Source organism: Sceloporus occidentalis, unplaced genomic scaffold (genome assembly GCF_023333645.1).
Source record: "Sceloporus occidentalis isolate IW3139 unplaced genomic scaffold, rSceOcc1.0.p SCAF_101, whole genome shotgun sequence".
Taxonomy (NCBI): domain Eukaryota; kingdom Metazoa; phylum Chordata; class Lepidosauria; order Squamata; family Phrynosomatidae; genus Sceloporus; species Sceloporus occidentalis.
In genome coordinates, this window is record NW_028317081.1 from 2669669 (window position 1) to 2691352 (window position 21684).

Here is a 21684-nt window from a genome sequence, read left to right on the forward strand (position 1 = left end):
AATGAAATGTGAATGGGGAGAAATTGTTTTCTTAAAACGTGAGTGCTTTAGCTATCATCCCAAGGACTCATCGTATATGACAAATGTGATCCTGAAATAGTTCTGAACAGTCAACATTAGCTATTCAGAAACTAGTAATGAACGGTGGTGACTCAGAATATGCACATGTCACTTTCTGACCCAGTTTAAACACAAGAGTTTATGCATAACATTATATTAGAGTAAAGTATTTGCAGAACCTTAATAGACTTGCATTTTTAATGAGAGGTGCAGTAGGGTTGGTAAAATCAAGAGTATTTTAAGGAAATAAACCATTTGGAAAATAGCATAGACCCAAGGCTCTGCCATTCCACCAATTAAGTTTTATAACTTTTCTATGCCAAGGAGAAATTCTTAACCTGGCTATTTTCAATGGACTTCCAGCTTTCTCAACAAAATTGTAAGCCCACAAGACAAGATGGTCAAAGACTCAAAAATGATGATGATTCCTGGAGAAGAAGAAGAAAACACTCCCTATGTACTGAAATGACAACTGTAATAAATGACATATGATGATAAAATGGCATTAAAAAGATGTCACATGTTAGGAGTTAAAAGTAACAACAAAACACAACCCTTGGAGAAATTTGTACTGGTTTTCATGACGGGAAAGACCCAATACATTTTTTTGAAGCACTGACAACTGAAATAACTCTAAAAGCTAATACTTTATAATATTTTGAAACAATGTACCTCACTTTTAAGGTTTCATTGATTGTTCACTTCATTGTTTTAATGAGGATGGAATAAATAATTTGTCTGTAGATCTATGTCCTTTATTTATTGCTTTTTTCTGGAAAAAGGCTGACGCGGCTCCTTGAATGTAGAAGAACATACCCAATAAGACCTCTGAGATACCTTCAATAATAAGATTGTTTTGTTTGTTTTCCTGAAGCTGAGACCTCAGGCATCCCAATGTAACCCCAATATCTCAACAGATCCAGGGCTAGATTTGTACCTCCATCCACCCTTATACACCTTTGCCTGCAACATACTCAGAGCTAGAGCCGGAGTGCACTGGAGAGAAGTATATTACATACCAGGAGATCTGTTTGGCCGAACGTATCCCCTGCACAGAAAACAGATGGGATGGGGGAGACAGGGCAAATACGTGTGGACAGTGGCGTCGCTACAGGGGGGCAAGGGGGGGCAATTTCCCCCCCAGCCGAATTTTTAACCACCCAAGACAGTCCCAGTCAGGTGCTAACGACGGCACCTTGCCGTCAGTAGCACTACCTTACCTCTGTGGACCTCCATCACCCCCTACCCCGGCGATCTGCCCCTCAAACTGAAGGGCATTACCGGGGCCACCCGATCCGCTCGGTGCCGTCTCGCGCAATGACGCGATGACGTCCCCGCGCAACTTTATTAACAACTGACAATTGTCAGTTAAAGAGGTATGGGGGCATGCTGCTTAGATGCCTGTATCTCAGGCATCTAAGCAGCTACATACCCCCAACATATACCGTTGGAAAGGTAATCGCATCACCTTTATTGTAAAAAAAGAATAACAAATATTAAGTTAAAAAAATAAAAATGTAAAAAAAAATGGATTTGGGGGTCTCTAAAGGCAGATAAAAAAAGATCAAAATTGCCTAGAGACCCCCAAATTAAATTATTTAAACATAAAGTAGTTTAAAAAAAAGTTTAAGTATTCTAGCTTAATGATCACTGTGGTAGCCAATGTTACCACAGTGATCATATAGCTATAAAAAGTTACATTCCCTTTTTAAAAATGGCCGATACTAATTTTAAATCCTATTATGCCTTTGATCATGGGGTTAAATTTAGCCAACGGTAGAGGGAGGCAATTTTTGAAATCCTGATGAACTGCAAATATTATTAAAATCAGCCATTTAGCCCGTGCGGTACGTGAGTAACCATCTCATCCCTGGAGCGCCTTGCATTTTTACTGCAAAACTTATTTTTGCTGTAAAAGTGATTTTTTTTTTCTCCCTTCACCATCATTTCTTTGGGATTGTAACGGGAAAGAATGGTGTGTGCTTCTGCGAGTGAATGGAGATATGAAAGGCGTGTGAATGGTCAGTAATTAGGGTTAAAGCCTTGACGTGGCATTACTGCTCACGTAGGAAGTTAAATTATGGCACAAAAAGTACACATTTGCAAAAACGACATCCCTTGGCGCATCAAATGAGGGGCTGCATGTGTTTCTAGTAAAAACCTGGAGTGCGCAAGACAAAAATGAACATGTCGCTATGGTTAGAAAAAACATATTTTCTAGCCAAAGCGACATATTCCATCATTATTTGTGCAGTCAACTTTTGTCCTAGAAATACATGTAGCCCCTCATTTGAAGCTCCAAGGGGTGTAGTTTTTTAAAATGGATGAATTGCCTGAATGAGGGAGAACATGAGTTAATATGTGGATGATTTGTCTGAATGAGGGAGAGCATGAGTTAATATGTGGATGAGTTGTCTGAATGAGGGAAAGCATGAGTTAATGTGTTTGTGTGTATCATAGATGTATAATTGTGTAAGGGCAAAGGTGGCACTAGCAGGATGTTTGAGCCTTGGGGACCAAGATGGCACAGGCAGGGTGTATATGGGACAAAGATGGCAAATCTTATGTGTGTTATCTGGGTGCTGACCAGGTTCTTTGTGGGCAGAGTGGTTGGGGTGTGCAACCTGTGATCTATCACTGTAATTTAGGGGTTTTAAATATACCTTTAATGCTGTGTTTTTATGTGAATTCCAATTGATCTGTACCTGCAAAGCTGGGTTTGTGTTATTCTGTAGATCCATATCTGCTATGCTATGTTTCCATACATTATTTATGTATACCTGCAAATACAGGGTTTGTATGTCTTGTTTAGTTGATTAATACCTGCAATGCTGTTTCCATGTATTTATTTGATCTATACCTGCAATGCTACATTTCATATATTATTATTGTATACCTGCAAATACAGGATTTGTATGTCTGATTCATTTATTTGATATATACCTTCAGTGCTGAGATCACAAGTGAATTTCAATTGATCTAAACATGCAAAGCTGGGTTTGTGTGTTAATGTGTTGATCTATACCTGCTATCGGCAGCAGGGTCTAATATTTATATATATATATTTATATATATATCGGCAGCAGGGACTAATATTAATATATATATTGGCAACTGGGGCTAATATTAATATATATGGGCAGCAGGGGCTAATATATATATCAGCAGCAGGATCTAATATTTATATATATCAGCAGCAGGATTTAATATTAGGCCCTGAAATCATTTAGTGCAAAAGTTAAGGTATTGTGTTCTTTAAAGGATTTCAAGGATTAGTCTTACTAAATTGTGGCTTCAGGCTTCCCATGTTGAATGTACAAGTATTGTATTGTCCAATAACAAAAGTATCATTCCATAGCACATTACTTTTGGCAATATATATATATATGTGTGTGTTTTCAGTGGTATGATTTAATGGTGGAAATTATTAATGCCCCCCCAGTTTGACTGTGGTATCTTGTGTGCCCCCCCCCTATATATTGTTTCTAGAGTCGCCACTGCATGTGGAGGATACTGCAGAAGAGCAATCCAAGTATAATGCTTAAGAAGTGGACTTATCCCCAGAGCTGGGATGGTTCTATCATAAAGAATTGTATATTGTATTGAAAAACCCAAATGTGCCTTAGTGCTGTGGTAATGTTACATCTGATACAATTTGTACACATTTACAAGGCAGTAAACATGTAATGCGATCGTTATTGTTCTCTGCATGAAGAAAATTAGAGAGAAACAATGCAAACTGATAGATCACTTTAAGCGGCAATTCCTAAACCAATTATCTAAAAAAAAAGAATAGAAAAGGGCTGAAAAGATTTAACTTATCAAATATGAATATTTCATGAAACACAGGGGTAGAATTGCTATCTGTGCTGTGTTTTGTTGAAGCCCGGGTTACTTTTCTCTTAATTTCTTCAGTTAAGTACACAGTAATTGGTAGAGGAGACAACACTGAAGCTGTGCAAGATTTAGTATTTATAATTGTAGACTTGATTTTGGATGTCCCTGTAGGAGAGTGTTTGGAATCTAGTGATCATGAATCAGTGTGGTTTAATATAAGAAAACAACGGACTGGAATTCAACATGTAAAATTAAATAATAATAATAATACTCCCCAATGTTAGCAGCTGGCGACAATTTGTTCCAAGAACACCGTCATGTGCAATAATGTAATGTGCAATAATAACCTTTTTTAATAATTTGTCTTATGAATATGGTCAGTCTGTGTCCCTTATATGGTGTATCGATATACTGCTATGTATATATATTTTTTACTGGTCTGTTTGTCATTATCTAAAATCATGGATATCTTTATATTGTTCCATATATCTTTAATTAATTTTAATTGCATTATACTAAAACTAGAAAGGAGGATTTTGAGTCCAAGAGAAATGGGACTATTTAAGAGATTCTCTGCAGAGAACATTTCTTTAAAGCTCTAAAGTAAGACAAAAAGAAAAAGGAAACCACTGTGGTACTCTGCAGATGTGGAAAATATATTAAGGAAGAAAGTAGCATTTAGGAACTATACACAGACTCAAAATGAGGAAGATAAGAACAAATATAAAGCTACGCTTAGAGAGGCAAAACACATTATTAGATGAGTCAAAACAAGAAGAGAAAATGTAACAGATTAACAAAAAAGGGATAAAACCTTTTGTTTTATATATGTAAGTGAAAGAAGAAAAAACATAAAACAAGAGTAATTAAAGACAAATAAAGGGAGTTATATAAATGAGGATAAAACTCTAGCTGATGGCTTTACCTCTTTGTGACCAGATTGTTTTTAACATTTTGTATCCTTTGTGACAATGGTTCTTTTAAAAATAGCTGTGACAACAGCTGTAATTTTCTTCCGTCTCATTTACTGTACCCACCTAAGTTCAGAAATACCCACTTTTTTATGTTTTTTGTTTTTGCAAGTTATAGGGTAAGAAGTGCAAGCAGAATATCCTTTTTTATCAGTGTGTAAAATGCCCCCTTACATCCTACACTATTTGTTTTTATATTTTGTACTTTGGGGGCAACACAGACTTTTTTAATGTATATTTCTAGCGAGAGGTATTTGGGTACATATTTTTGCATTTCTTTAAAAAAAAAAAAAATGTTTCCTAAATTTGTCTGCTTTTTTGGATATGGATGGTTCCCATTTATTCTTTAACTATGACTTTTTTTTTTACTTATTAACATATATCTTAATATTTTTAGATTAATTTAATATATTATTGATCACAGCATAAATCATCCACTGGTTGTCTGTTTGCAAGCCTGGTTAGCCAGTGGCATGTAAGACTGCATACTTACCAATACACTGTTATGGAACCAAAAATATATATATATATCAGCAAGAAATGCTTATGGCTTAGAATGAATATAAGCTGGCTCTGACCAGTATAAAGGGTCAAACCTCACGCAAGTATGCGAGAGACGCAAGTAGCAGTACGTAAGGACATTCAGTATCAGTTAAACAAATAAGTACTCTATGTTTTACTTACCACAAACATATCCGGCTAGCATTATGTTCTAGTTACAGGGAAATTGCCTAACATTGTGTAATGTCTGTTTATAACGGTTTTCTGCTTATATCCGCATAGTTTTAAGGATTTAACCAATTGATGTGATGCACGTGTTAAGACGTCCTTCTTTTTGGTCACTATATAACCTATGGTACAAACGTAATAAATCAGAGTGATTTTGGACCTGACCCAGAGCTGTGTTGTGTGTCTTATTTCTCTCTCCGTGCATGTACATCTATATTCACATAATTTGGAACAGTTCAACAATTGAAGAAAGGCTTTATTGGAAAGCATCCAAAACACTGCTAAAGTGTATTGGTAAGTATGCAGTCTTACATGCCACTGGCTAACCAGGCTTGCAAACAGACAACCAGTGGATGATTTATGCTGAAGCTCTGGAACTGCAGCTTCTTTTAAGGGTAATTGATTTTTTTTTTTCGTTTTTAGTTCTAGTGACTGCAGATTAACGTACATTTAATGTGACTGCTTTGCTGGAGGAGCATGGCCGTTGGGAAAATCATGGATCTCCCTCCAACCATCCCTAAATTAAAGGAGAGCAGTGTTTGCTGCTCCCTTCCGATTCTGCAAATGATCCGGGAGTAGTAATAAAGAGGTAAGTACCAAAACCTTTTTTTTGAAGCATGTAAGCCAAAATGTTATTAGCAATTCTTTGTACATGTTAGACAGCATCTAAAGTCAAGAAGATTAGCCCTTCAGCTGGCCAGGGAGTGAAGGGTCACAAAATCTTTTCATGGTTTGTAATCCCAGAAGAAGAAAAAATGGGGACTCAGTGGCCTACTGCAGACGGTTTAACATAGTTGATAGGACTCACCAGAGATGCAGAAACAATGTGGTTGCATTTTCTAGCTCCTCTTTAGCTGCTAGAGTGACTGGCCTGGCTGCTTTCTCTACATAACATTTGTGACATCAGTCTGTGGCCTGAAGCTTATATTAACCCTGCACGACCCCCCTTTTGTCGTTTACTCCTGAGTTTTGTGTTCAGACATTGCTGCTCTCTGGTATCCTGACCAGGCTTCCCCTGACCTCACTGCTGTCTGGTATCCTGACTCGGCTTGTCCCAAGCTCTCTGCTTTCTAGTATCCTGACTCTGCTTGTCCTCATTTGGTTTGTCTCGTCCATGTGGTCCAATATCTTGTTGTAATGGTCTACATCGACATCTGGTATCTGGTCCCTGGTTGCCAGCCAACTCTGCTCAGGGGTTCTTGAGAGCAGTCCCATAACAGTAGGAGGAACGTTCAAGCTCAAACATTTCTAACCCGTTCCTGTGGTCAAAGCTGTGTAATACAGCAGACAAATGCAATGGACAAGCCTACATAACTATAGATGAGGAATCAAAAAATGACCAGCTTCTTCACATTTTTTGCCTATAATTCACAGTGCTTTAAAAACGTCATACTTATGAATTCAGAGCTGTATTGCTTTTTGACGTGAAACAGTTCATTGATTGTTAAACTGTTTTGCCATAAACTGCTATTTATAAATACATAAATATGGTCTTTTATCTAACATGTCCGAGGTTACCATGGTAACCTGTGTAGCCTGCTCTTGAGTGACATATGTTTTACAGTCTTGGGAAAAAGAAAGTACACCCTTATACGGTTTTACACATATGGAAATATATACAATCATCTGTTTCTTAGCAGGTCAAAAATTAGGAAAATACAACCTTAGATGAATAACACATTACATGTTACACCGCGTCATGATTTATTCAACAAAAATAAAATCATAATGGAGAAGCCATGTGTGGAAAAACCAAGTACACATTATATAGTTACATAGGCTGAAAAAAGACATGCGTCCATCAAGTTCAGCCTTGAATTATGATTCAATAGCTTGTAGAACCACCTTTAGCAGCAATAACTTGAAGTAATTGTTTTCTGTATGACTTTATCAGACTCTCTTACCATTGTGGAAGAATTTTGGCCCACTCTTCAAGACTTCAGTTCATTGAGGTTTGTCGCCATTTGTTTCTGCACAGCCCTCTTAAGGCACAGCATTTCGGGTTGACGTTTGGACTTTTGAGTCATTGCAACACCTTGATTCTTTTGTTTCAGCTGTTTAGATGTGCTGGCATGCTTGGGATCATTGTCCTGTTGCATTACCCACTGTCAGCCAAAACTTAGCTGTTGGAGACATGGCCTCACATTTAACTCTAGAATACTTTGGCATACAAAGGAGTTCATGGTCAACTCAAAGACTGCAAGGTTCCCAGGTCCTGTGGTTGCAAAACAAGTCCAAATTATCACTCCTCCACCACTGTGTTTGACAGTTATAGGAAGTGTTTGTTCTGATATGTGGTTTTGACCAAACGTGGTGCTGTGCATTATGGCCAAAACATTTCCATTTTGGTCTCACCTGTCTAAAGAACATTGTTCCAAAAGTCTTGCGGTTTGTTCAGCTGCAACTTTGCAAACCCAAGTTGTGCTGTCATTTTCTTTTTAGAGAAAAAGGCTTTCTTCTGGCAACCCTTCCAGACAAACCATACTTGTTCAGTCTTGTACTGTTAAGAACTTTAACATACTAACTGAGGCCTGTAGAGTCTTGGATTTGTTGTTTGCAATTTCCCTGAGCATTGCACAGTCTGACCTCGGGGGAAATTTGCTGGGACGTCCACTCCTGGGAAGATTAGCAACTATCTTAAATATTATTCAAAAACATTTCTCACTGTAGAGTAATGGACTTTTATTTTGAAATGGCCTTATCACCCTTCCCAGATTGATGAGCAGAAACAAGTGCTTCTCTAGATTACTGCTGATGTCTTTCCTCCTTGGCCTTGTGTTAACACACACCTGAATGCTCCAGACCAGCACACTGCAAAAGCCCTGGCTTTTATAGAGATGGCCACACTTGCTAATGATCAATTAATCAAGGCCATTTGATTAGCAGCACCTGTCTATTACGTAGCAGCTTAATTCACATGGAAGCAGTAAGGTTGTACTTAATTTTTCACACATGGCTTACATTTTTGTTAAATAAATCCTAAAATTACATAACTTAGACCTGCTAAGGAACAGATGATTGATATGTCAGGATATGTAAAACCATAGAGGGATTTCAAAGAGGGTGTACCTTATTTTTCACACAACAGCAACCTCCCAGACACTTGATAATTATGATGAAATGGCACTGTAAAGTCCCATTAATCAAATTTACAGAAACCGTCAGAGTCAAGCTATTGTCCAGAAAACACACTGCAGTTTTTGTCCGATTCACACATTTTTTATGATTATACGTCACCTTAGATATTCAGTAATCGCACATGTCTAAGAAAAAAAAGCCTTACAAATATATGCCCTAAATAAAACACAGATTAGTTCAGAAAAACTGTTTATTGACCATAAAAGTACTTTTGTTATTTTAATACAATTATTAAGCTTTTTACAGTTCTCCTGTGCTACAAGAAATTGACCTATTACCCAGTTTTGGTCAGCTTGGGTGCAAAATAGCAAGAAAAAAAATAAAATATATGTATATATGGGTTTTTTTCACGGAGCAGTTTCTAGGAATTGGTTTTGAATCTTCTTTTAATCAACAATCTGCTGAAGCGGTTTGAGATCTGGTGAAATCTGAAACGCAAGAACAAAAAAGATCTAAGGTAACTGTATCCGTCATAGGTCTTATTCCAAATCTGCATGCGCTGTCATAACGCATGTCCACGGTTATACCCGTCACCGCGAAGCTACCATATTGCAAAAGCCTGCCTTATACGAGGTAACCGCACGCAGTTGGTTAGAGCGAGGTTTAGATAAGTGAAACCTTCAATGCTGCTAGCCTGGGGGAACTATTATGTTACCGTGTTACTATGATAATGGATGAGAGAACTGTCACTTCTTGTTGAAAAGAAAATTGCTTATGCTTGCGGTGGGTTGAGAGGGGATAGAATGCAGAATTATACAGATCACAGCATTTGTCTGTTAATGCAGTCGAGGTGACAGTTTCATTTTATAATCAATCCCAGCCCTATTTGAGAGGAGTATGCTGAACTTGTGTTCATAATAATATTAACACAAGTGTTTTATAAATTATATATAGAAACAAAGAAACAGAATTAGACAGCAGATACGACTCATTCAGCAGATCTAGTCTGACATTTTCCTAATGTGAAGACTCAAATCTTACTCAGTCCTTATCTTAGGTCCAGGATAGATTTATGCCTATCCATTCATATTTAAATTACCTAATTGTATTAGCCTCCACCACTTCCGATCTACCACCCGTTCTGTATAAATATAAAATCTTTGATAATGTTCGATATGCATATTTGGCATGCTGTCCACCTTCCTATTAGCACTTAATAATTATCAATAAATCTCTCCGCAGTCAAAACATACAATTAATAGAAAACCAAAAGGTTGTCTAATGGCAGTTTTACTTTTAGGATTGGATTCTCGGCTATCATGTTCTACAATCCTGGAATGGCCTAGATGGACATGGGAGTTCTATATCACGTGTGACTGAATGTGGTCCCTTCATGATCAATAACACATTAAAAAAAGAGAAAGAAGCCAATTTAATTCTATTGTTACTTACAGCAAAGTCAGAACCAGTGCACTTCTTTATATCATCCACAGTGAGACCTTCGCCAATTTCAATTAGAGTCAGTCCACTGTTTTTGTCCACATCAAAGACAGCCTATTATAGGAGAGTTTAAACAATTGGTTATTACCAGACTGGAAGTAAAAGTCAGTATGAAAATCAATGTAATTATTACCCATAATTCCTGCAATAATATTGGATGAGAACCAAGAAACTATTCTCCAAGACTATAATTTCTTTATCTTGAATATAGAGCATGCAGCAGAGACGATCGCATTTCCAAAATAATGCCACCACCAAACACAACCAAGATTTACTATTTGATAGAATGTAGTGAATCACGGATTAGAGTTACAAGAGTAAACTATTGCGCTCTCAGACAGACGTCTTTCATTAGAACATTAGTTTTTAAAATCACAATATCAATACTGGGACCACACACATGAACAACTTGATAGTGAACTCAAGGAGCTGAAACAGAATTCTCCATTTAGCAAATAGACCCCAATATGTTAAGACTTCCAACTTTGGATGGATACATTTGTATAGTAGGAAACAGAAAAGACGCACAAAACTTTAGGCTTTACTAATTACCCTCAGCTAACCAGTTACTGCAGTTCCTAAAAAGTGATGATGACTAGTTAAAAAAAATCTAATAATTAATGTACCCTACAAACATTCACCATCCCTGCAACTTGATTAGTTATCTGGACTTAATATTTAGGATCTCTCCTAATTACAGACTGGGAATCCAGACATTGTAATCTGTGCTTAAAAGTCTTAAATGCTATTTATTTTAAGTAGGCATTGAAAAAATTGAAATTGTGTGTGAAGCTGAATCCTATACCTCTGGCAATATACTCCCCTCTCTAACATAACTTCTACAGCTTTTGCTGCCGTACAATCAATGGCTTTTCTCACCCTCTAATCCCCCTTCAATTGAAGGGGGATTAGAGAATATATATCTTTTTGAATACTAGATTTTGTTATTTTCTTTGCTGTAGTATACCCCCTTAAATACTTTTAAATAAATGTAATAAAGGTTATACCCCCAACCCCAGTATTATAACAGGAGTAGAAAAAACAAACATCTTACCTTCTCTGTAATAATACGATCCACACATTGTTTCCCAGTAAGCGGCAAGTTGCAGTCTTCCAAGATCTTGTGGGCACCACCCTGTAATGGACCACAAAAGGTTGCATTATGATTGGAAACATTTAAATTAAGAGAAATCTTTAGAAGCCCTAGTGGAACAAACCAAAGTAAATTATAACAATGGCAGAAAACTTGGCAGCTGCAGTTTAATGTTGATAAATATAAAATACTGCACTTGGGACAAAAAAATCTGAAGGCAGAATATAGCATTGGGGACCCAGTTTTGTTAGTGACAACAGAAGAGAGACTTAAGAGTAGTTATTGAATTGCCTTCTTATCTTTAAGTCTTCGGAAATAAAGTGTCAGAATAATGCAGGCAGGGTGCTGGGTTGTAAATAGAGGCTTTGGTAGCAGAAAGAGAGGTGGTTCAGACCTCACCTAGAGTATTGCGTACAGTTGTGGAGACCCCATCTCCAGGATGATATTGACATATGGAGAGAGTTCAGAGGAGGGCTACAAAAAATGTTGAACTATTTGCAGGATACAACATTATCAGGAAAGACAAAGATCTCATATAGTTTGGAGAAAAGAGAGAGGAGATGTGATAAAACTCTTAACATATTTAAAAGTTTCTAACAAAGTACAGAAGGGAAGTTTATTTTAAAGGAGGAGAAACGTTAGAACAAGAGGTCATAATCTAGAGAGTCAGGAGTTTACATGGAATGTAAGCAGGTTTTCATTTACCGACAGGATGGTGGATAAATAGAACAGTATATCTGAAGAGATAGAGGTTAATATTTAGACATAAAGCTATCCTTAATCTAAGATGAGACAAAGGACTGATTAAGGTCTGATTAAGGAAAAAAATGGGCAAACTAGATGGACTGGAGTGTTTCTTACCAGCTATAAAATTCAGTTTCTATTAACGCAGCTTAGTTTTTCCTGAACAAGTTTGCAATATCCGAGTAAATGCTAATTTGTAAGACCTGATATTCAGGTTAAGATACCTGAATATCAGGTCAGATGATTTTGAAATCACCAGAAATGACAATAAATTCAGCAGAATATGTAACCGCAGAACTGGCTTCTGCATTTATTTGGAAAGCATTTTTTGATTTATTTATTTTAAGATAAATATGTGGATTCCCGACTTCATGAAGCAAAAAGTACCATTGGGCTTCTGAGCGATCTGGCTTAGTTATTAATCTTGATTATTTTGACAAATTAAATCCAGGATGAGCTTTCATTATAATTTGAAATCTTATTTAAATGTCGGATCATCTGTTCCCACCAGCGAGTAAGATCTGATGTTGACAGGACATTATTATGGCTAAGCAAAGTATCAATATGATTTTCTTAATCTTTCAGAATGTTGATGTAATCTGCCCTGGGTAAATAATGTATCATTAAGAGTTTGATAACTCTTTTTCAATTTTGATGTAATCTGGCAAAATGTATTACAGCATTGATCACCATTTTGTTGACACAAAACAGCAGGATGGATTTTCATAATTTCAGCTAAATTAAAACACAAAATAAAAATGGAGATCACTCACTAACCCAGTAACTGGTTATAAAATCCTTTGCCAGTGTCACCCTACCTGGCCATAATTATAGAAAATACTAAAACACATAATGGAACCAGAGCACCATATAATTAATTGTACAAATAATTAAGATAGATGTATATTTATTATAATTAATATGAGTGTCTTTGTGTATGTGTTGAATAATAATAAAACTCAATAATACTGTGTAGTTAAAACGATCTACATGTTTGTGCTTAAAAACTAAAGGAAATTGTCTTATTTTTAAGCACGTACATGTAGACCCACGTCATTGGTCGTGAAGAGGTTAAATGCACCAGCCACCAATTTAAGTGATTACTAGTGTATTCACTAAAGGAGAGGTTTGCAGCCTAGCTGTAGTTTAATCTTAAAGGGAAACTCGAGCCATCATTCACACTTTTTCCTTTCTCCCAGTGCGAATGCATGAAGGGATTCTTCAGAACCAATCCATATGCTAAACGCGTCACCTACTTAGCATCGCCAAGATTCAGCACTGGCTCATGTGCCAGGGGGTGCAACCCAAGACCCCAAAAAGATGTGCAGAAAGTGTTCCCATATGTTTTAATCAAAGCGTTTTTCCTGTCAGTGATTGGCAGCTACAAGTAACCAAAGAACTGGTGCCAATAATGGACAGTAGAGGTAGTGGTGCCCCCCTCCCCGGCAAATATTTTTGTTTGTTTGGGTAAATAATGCATATTAACCCCTTAATGACAATTGCCGGTTCTGGCACGGCACGGAAAAACAAGTCGATTATGACAAATGACGTGCCAGAACCCGCACGCCTTTAAACGGGTGCAGAAAGCGATCTACGAGGCATTCAGCAACGCCACAAATCGGCACCAGGGGCCATGTCTGGCCCCTCCCCGGGGCATCAACAACCGCCATACATTGTATGGCGGCGGACGCCCGTTTTAAAAGCGTTAAGGAGGCGATCAACGATCACCTCCTAAACTTAAATGCTGTCGCTGGAATGCCTCGATCAGGAGGCATCCAGCGACACCAAACACTTACCTTTGGATGGACTGTGACCGCTCCGGAGAGCGGTCACAGCCGCAGCTGCCGGTGATCTTCGCCATCTGCAAGATGGCGGCGGCCCGGGAAAAAAAAAACCAATAAAGGTGAAAAAGTTCGCTAGACGGTCTCCTGACCCTCTAGAGAACTCTGGCTCCACTTGCAGGTTGAATACAGGTACTGCATTCAACCATGCAAGTCAATGGAGCCGAGCTTTCTAATCACAGTGTGATTAGTAAAAATAAATAAAAAAATTAAATAAAATTAATAATTAGAAAAAAATAGTAAAAAAAACAGTAAAATGTAAAAATAATTTCCCACTGATGTCACTATCAGGGGAACCTTCAAGTTGAAAAATTTTTTTTTTTTTTTTTTTTAAAAGGCAAAAAAAATACAATATATATATATAAAAAATATATTTTTGTGAGCAAGTCCTAAAATTAGCACATTAGCTTAAAACAATTCTCGCATGGAGAGAGTTAAAATACTAGCATATTAAATGCCCATGGGGTGTCTACTTTTAAAAAATTTATGATTTGATGGGGTAAATTGAATTTGCCGGGTTCAACAATGTCCCAAATAACACGGGGGGGGGGGGAAGGATGGCCACACATCTAATTTCCAATTAGAAAAATGCACATGTACCAAAAAATGACAAACCCATGCATGTGGGGTATCACTGCGCTCAGGAGATGTTGCTGAACACATATTGGGGTGTCATGTGACAGCGGCATAAACCAGGAGCTGTAAATTCATACATAAAGTAGGTGTGTGGGGGGAAAATACACACAAAAAAATACTACTGCAAACTTTGAAAAAATTCTGGTGGTAAAATGTGTGCATGCAAAGAGTTAAAATACCAGCATTTAAAATACCCTGGGGTGTCTAGTTTTCAAAAATATATGGCTTTATTGGCCACACTGAAATGGCCCGGCTCAAAGATGTGCCAAATAGGGCATGGGCAGTGGATCCCCAAATGCCAAAGTTCAACATTGAAAAATGCGCATGCCCCAAATGTGGCCCTTTTGCCCCCAAACAGCCAGGCAAAATCATTCATGTGAGGTATCGCTGTACTCAGGAGATGTTGCTAAACACATATTGGGGTGTTTTATGATAGTGACATATACCTAAAGTAAAATGTGTGTGAAAAAACTAATGCAAAAAAAATTACTACCATAAAGTTTGACAAAGGCTGATGGTAGAATTAGTGCTTGAAAAGGGTTAAAATACTAGCATTTTGAATACCCTGGGCTGTCTAGTTTTCAAAACTATATGACTTGATGGGGTAAATTGCATTGGCCGGCTTCAAAGATACCCGAATTGGCACATGAGGGGAAGAATTACCAGATTTGGAAAAAATGGCTTTGAAATAGCAAAACGCTACCTGTACTTTTTGCCCCAAAATGTGTAGATAAAAGCAAAAAAACATAAAAACATTGGGTATTTCTAAACTCAGGACAAATAGTAGAATCTATTGAGCAGGTTTTTTCATTACCTTTTATAGATGAGTAAAAGATTTTTCAACTAAAAGTTAGAAACAGTCATTTTTTTCTAAATTTTTCACCATATTTTATACTTTTTTTAATAGTAAATAATATGATACAATCAAAACAATGTCATCTAAAGAAAGCCCTTCTTGTCCTGAAAAAAACAATATCTAATGTGTGTGGGTTCAGTAAACGGGAAAGAAGAAAATTACAGCTAAACACGAGCAGCGCCGAAATGTTAAAACGGCCATTGTCACGAAGGGTACAAAAAGTAAAATCAGCCTTTGTCACGAAGGGGTTAAAGTAATTTGGGTATGCATTCTTTGTTGTCCGTCTCCTACAACAAGATGAAGTCACATAAGTTTTTGAGACTTCTGGGGTCTTTTTTTCCCAGTCGAAATGCATCTTTTTCTGTGTTGACCTAACAAAGGGTATTAATTTAAACTTTAGACTCCATGGTGACTTAATGTCACCATGTTACAAAGAACTATTTTTCTTTGGTTTTCTCTGTTGGTTGGAAAAAAAATCCAATTTTAATTCCTGATAAAGTATATTTTATTAAAATGTAAAGACAGATGACAATCTATGCCTTACATTCCATGTACTGGTATGCCTACTCTTTTCATGATGACAGCCTAGCCATTAAATACAGTTTTCTCTATATAAGAGAATCAACAACCCCAGATGTATGTAGCGTCTGCCATGGGCCTCATCACTTAGAGGTAATAGAAATCTCTCTGGGCATAATAACTAGAGGATCAATGTCTAGACAACTCATTTGCTCTTAGGAAGGGTTACGGGATTACTAAATAAACCAAAAATAAAAATGTCTTTATATAGCTGCAAACACTGGATTCAAATTATGATATTTTAAGCGCTGCGTAAACTGTTGGCGCTATATAAATAAATAAAGGATAATAATATTTGCTCCAAATCCATGGATTAAAATATATTCTACAAAAGGAGTTTTTTTTATTCTTTTTCATAGCATAAGGCATACAAAATATCATAAAACCATAATGTAACACGGCAAAAAGAAGCACCAATGCTTAACCTTGACCCCTTCTCTTAAATTGCGTTTAACCTTTGCAAACTAGTGCGCGGCTCAGCTTCCTGACCTTCAATTTGTTGCCTACCCATCTAGCCCACAAAGGGTTAATCACATTATTCTGAGCACAGAAACAAGATAAGCATTGTAAAAATGATCAGTTTCCTTAGCAACAGCCGAGGCAGTACCCAAATAACATATCCATCAGAGTTTAGCTATTCAGGCACAAGAGATTAAGTATCAAAGCTTTATTTCCCGTGGCTGTGTTTGTCTCAGGCTTGATATTTCTTGTAATTCATTCTAGCGCATGCATATGCGACATCACCTGTGGGGCACAGTAACCTACTGAAATTTGAGGGCCGATTATAGTTTTAGAATGGTCAAAATCTTTTACTGTATTTATGCATATATCACTGCTGAAACATGATGGGAGAATTATAATTAAATGGACTAAAGTAGTATTGTATGTGTGTTTATTAAGCAGACTGAATCTGATGAGATATTTTAAGAAAACGGGGAAAAAAATGATGTGTTTTCTGAATATTCTTTCTGGGACTAATCCGCAGGTAATCTGAATTCCAAATATGAACACTTAAGGGCTAAATTTTGGGTTGCTAAGGTGCATGATTTCTCAGAAAAATATCTTTAAACGCAAATGACTGCTTGAAGTGATACAGGTTATAGAAATGTAGCATGTTTAATGTATGCATGAATGGAGATTCATATTCCTGGATAATTCCGGTAAATGAAAGCATACAACGACGAAAGATAAGGTAACATCAGTAATACACTGGGGACCCAGTTATATAAAATATCTGGTCGGCTTCTGGAGGCATAGGGCTCACACAATCATACTTCCTAAAATAAATGAGAACTTGCTGCGTAAATACTTATGGAGAAATGTCTTATTGCTATTATGCAGCATGTGGAATAGTTTCAAATACTGTTGTGGATGGTTAATCTGTTCAATGCTTTCAGTATTTCGGAGCAGACATGCAGATAAGGACAAAGGCTGTCACTTTTTGATTCGTAACAGAATGTTACCACACCTGGGGACTCTCCAGGTATTTTCTGGAGACTCCAGGTGAAGCTCCAGTTCTCTTGGTCACTCTCTGGGTAGCGGGAGCAGCATTTAGGTACGTCCCACTGCCCGACGAGTTTCATTAATTCCCCTTACAATTTCAACGCATTGGGGCTAGTCCCGTCCACAACGCCATCAGCCGCATCCGCTGGTGGCAGCAGGTCAGCCCATTGGGCTAGGAATGAGCCCATTTCTGTTCTAAACATGTCAAATGTCTAGCCTGGAGTCCATGCCGGCGCCAACTTTCTCTCGCAATGCTTTTATTACGGTCTATGGAGGACAATAAAGTTTCTTACTTTTTGCCTGGACATCCCTTGTGTTCATCTGGTGTTAGTTGACGCTACAATGTAGATTTATCAAGTCTTTTGCTGGGTCCTATTGGCTTTATAGACCGAGAAGGTGGAGTAACTATTTATTTTAGTACTTGAGCTGGCATATTGGATTCTTACTAGCGAGGGGAAGCTGTTTTATGTTGGGCAAAGTGTACAGTAACTGAATGGTGTAAAAGCAGCTGGCCACTCCTGAGTCTTCCTGGTGACCAACAATTTAAACATACAGAGGCTTTTATTTAAATCACCAGTATGACTGGTGAACACTACACCGACATAGAATAAGAATAGAAATGAGGTTACAAGGGGACATAACAGTCAACATTGCGTGTAATTTGCGGGTGACGTTCCCTACACAAAACCCAAACAGCGTTTCACAGTTTAAGGAACAATGGTTTGTCACAAAAACTCTATGATAAAAACGTCTGTTCTTGTAACTAAAACACATGCCTGTAGAAAAAACGCTGCCGTAAAAAAAACTTTGTATTATGCGAGAGCTGGGATTGGAAAGAAAAAATATATTTAACATTTAGTAACCGAATACGCCTAGTTTATATAAACCAAGAGATTTTATATATTTTTTTCCTTTAGACAAGTTAATCTCTTCAGTTTAGTGAGACAGCAATTAGTAGTCTGAACATGTCCCTTCTGCTTACTGAGGCGACACAAGCTAGGATAATGCATCTCGAAGACAGCCGAAGGTTAAGAGCCCCACTGCACATGCAATGCGGTGGGATCCCGCAAAGCCCTTCTCTGACCTTTCCATTGGCCACGGGTTTAATCCTAATAAATACAACGTTCTGCACAGAAGGTTAAGAAGAGAGTATAAATTAAATTTATTTAAATGATCTGAATATTGTAGTAGCTCTCCCGAGTAAGAAAGGTTTAAGATTTAACTGCAGTTTGCGTCAATATCAAGGTGCAGATACATCCGAATTTACTTAAATATGAAAAACGCCATATGTATAAAAATATTTAGGATTCCTAGACTTTTAGTGCAAGATAGTTTTTATGAACTTGGAACACTTAAATTTGTCTTAATGTGCTTGTCAACAAATACAAAACTAGACAATAATTCATACGAATTTGTCAATACGTAGTGTTAACATCCATTTTCACATCATATAGCATTTCTTTAATCCATTTTGTGTTTTCAGAAAAAATATAGACATTACTGTTATAACCTGCAACTTCTGATTCTTCAAAATCTAACACCACTATGCAGTTTGCCTATGGGAAACACTCTGCAGAGCCGCTTGGCACCCCCTCTTCCTCACCTGACACAGACAGGGGTATGCGGTATTGGTAAGATATTCACATTATTAATCATAACTCAAAATGCCTTTAGGTCAGACAACCAATGGGGCAGTCAGAAAAGTCACAAATAAAACTGCGTTTGGAATCACGAGATGTTTGTTTTAAACACATATTCCAGGCATTAGACTTACCTGCCGTTGGCGCCCTAACTGGTATGGCATCAATTTCAGTGTTGTAATTCTAATGTTATGTCAGGCATTTATGTATCTATCTACATATCCACACGAGAGATCAATGATGTCAAATCTTTTTCACTGCAATGGAAATGTTTCACTTACTTTGGCTGAATGTTCCATGGTGACCACCACTTTGGTTCCGGAGCTAGACACCAAGTCCATGGCACCCCCCATTCCTTTGACCATCTTGCCCTGTAACAACAAACTACCATTAATCATGTGAGCCAATTTGTACAATATAGCATTAGCTTAGATCATTATAAGCTCCTTATAACACTATCATGTGCATAAAATAGTAGACTTTTAATGCTGTTAAGCTTCCAATTGCAATTTGTCACTGGTACATCTTCCTAATTAATATCCAGTTTCTGCCTGTAGTTACTTGGGAGGTGCAGATGGTTTTCCATAACTACATATACTTTCAATCTTAAAATAGATGCCAGAGGGTACAGGTCTCTTTTTGATGAAAAAACAACACAACAGCCCAACCAACCAACAATGCATATTAAGAGCTGGCTGGTACAGCGCATACCGTGCATGTTTTTCTATAGTAGGATTCTTCTGCTGAGTAAGCCTAGGAGCTGGGGGACAGGAAATCTATATGGAGAGGTTTTACAGAATCCCTTCCCGCATTCACAAGGGGTTAAAACATGAAATTTTAAATGGGAACTCTCAGCTATCACAGTTACTGAACCGCACAGGATGACTGGAGTGTCCAATTAAGCTGAGACAACAGTAAATGATAATGTGTACTGTAGTCCCAATATCTAATGAGTCAAAAGGTCTCCATCCTAGAGATGGAGAGGACTTAGTCTTGACACAATCACGTACACACAACTCATGCATACATTCTGTGGAAGTAGTAATGACGAGAAACAATGTTACTTATTGCGAGGGTTAAAATTAAATTCTTTGTCAAAACTTGTTAAGTATCCAACTTTACTACTGCTGGAAATGTTACTGTAACCAGAAAGATTATGCAAGTTCAGCGAGAGAGATTGAATCACTAACACATTATTTGTGGAATTCATTTCCTTCAAAAGCAAAGGCTTGGAAGACAATGATTCTGCTGCAGGGCACTTAGTCAAGAACCTTACAAAGAACTTTAAGCTCACTCTGAAAGCATAATCCTGTATCCTTAAGGAGGTTTGACATTAATGCCAGTGCATCTTTTCACAACGACAGTTGGCTGCATAAGGCATTAAACGCTGTATTCTTTAGAGAGTTGTTGGGATAAAAAGATCATAAATCCAAATACGACAAGAAAGTTAGCACATCGGAGAAGGAAAACACGGGTTTACAGTTGGTCGGTAAAGTGTAAGACTTCACAAGGCTTATTTATTTTTCAATACAGTTGATCATTGTTATTGACATGATAAAGAACGAGAGAATAAAAACAGAAAAGTGGGGGGAAAACTAATAAAACATTTTATTTCTAACCACCAAATGTCTCCAAAAGAGATTAGGGCTTTGTGGTAAAAAAAAAAAAAAAAAAATGAAATGTAAAATCAAAATTGCACAGATGACAAACTCTGTAAGCATGTCATAATAATTTATAGATTTGGAAGGGTCATCGTTTTGGCAATGTAATAAAACAAATCGGAGAGGACGCAGCCAATTAGGACAGCAGGGAAAATCACAAGTATGGCCAAGAGCTGTAACCCCCTACTTTTTTTCTTGATTCTTATGTTGCCTTATATTTTTAAACAATGCCATTCTGAACAGAGCCACCTTAATTGCAAAGCAAATAATAGGATTAAAAAAAAAAACATATGTATGTCGAACAGTTTATGCGCACAACCATTCCTTTAATTACCGTTACCGAAAAAAACTTTCTCCGGAAACTACACTGATATTCGGCTTTTGGGTGTACAAGTCTACCAGTTAACACAGCCAGTAGCTGGTTAGACCCGGCACTTTATTAGTCAGCGACCAAATTATCACCGAAGCAAGGATCCTGTAATGTAGAGTTTAAGGCAAAAGCTACAAACTAGAAATCAGCAATTTATGTATAATTTCCCCTCGAGACAAGAATCCCTAATACGGACCAACTTGAATAAAAACATCAAAAATAAAAATACCGGTCTTAGTTCAATCAACGCAGTCCTATTCTGCGACTCTACATTAGGTTATGGTATGTGACATTTTGCAGAATTTAAATGTCACTCGTACTCGTTAAGTGGTCTAACACAGTTTTCATGTTATCACAAAGCTGCGTGCAGGAGACTTGCAGGTTTTATCAAGACTAAGAATACAAAGACATGAGAAGACAGGAGGCAAAAGTAATATTTTTGTTTAAGGGATCTATATTATAAAGCAGGATTGTGTGTATTTATTTGAAGAATGTAATTTGTAAGCGAGCTCCACCTATGCAGCTTAATCCCTACACACGACCTACCCAACTTTTTCTTGTTCAGGGTCCACACCTTACTGTAAAA

At 37.3% G+C, this 21684-nt stretch overlaps 1 protein-coding gene across 1 annotated transcript in view; it reads right to left on the bottom strand.

Annotated features, from left to right (window-relative positions):
- Positions 1–9121: 9121 nt before the first annotated feature.
- LOC149283982 (succinyl-CoA:3-ketoacid coenzyme A transferase 1, mitochondrial-like) overlaps positions 9122–21684 on the bottom strand; it is a 42166-nt gene continuing 29603 nt past the window's right edge. The window contains exons 14-17 of the mRNA XM_089497308.1: positions 19349–19438; positions 11230–11310; positions 10128–10229; positions 9122–9163 (exon numbers count right to left, since the gene is read on the bottom strand). Of these exons, the coding sequence (XP_089353434.1) occupies positions 9122–9163; positions 10128–10229; positions 11230–11310; positions 19349–19438 (315 nt within the window). The remainder of the gene's footprint in view (positions 9164–10127; positions 10230–11229; positions 11311–19348; positions 19439–21684) is intronic.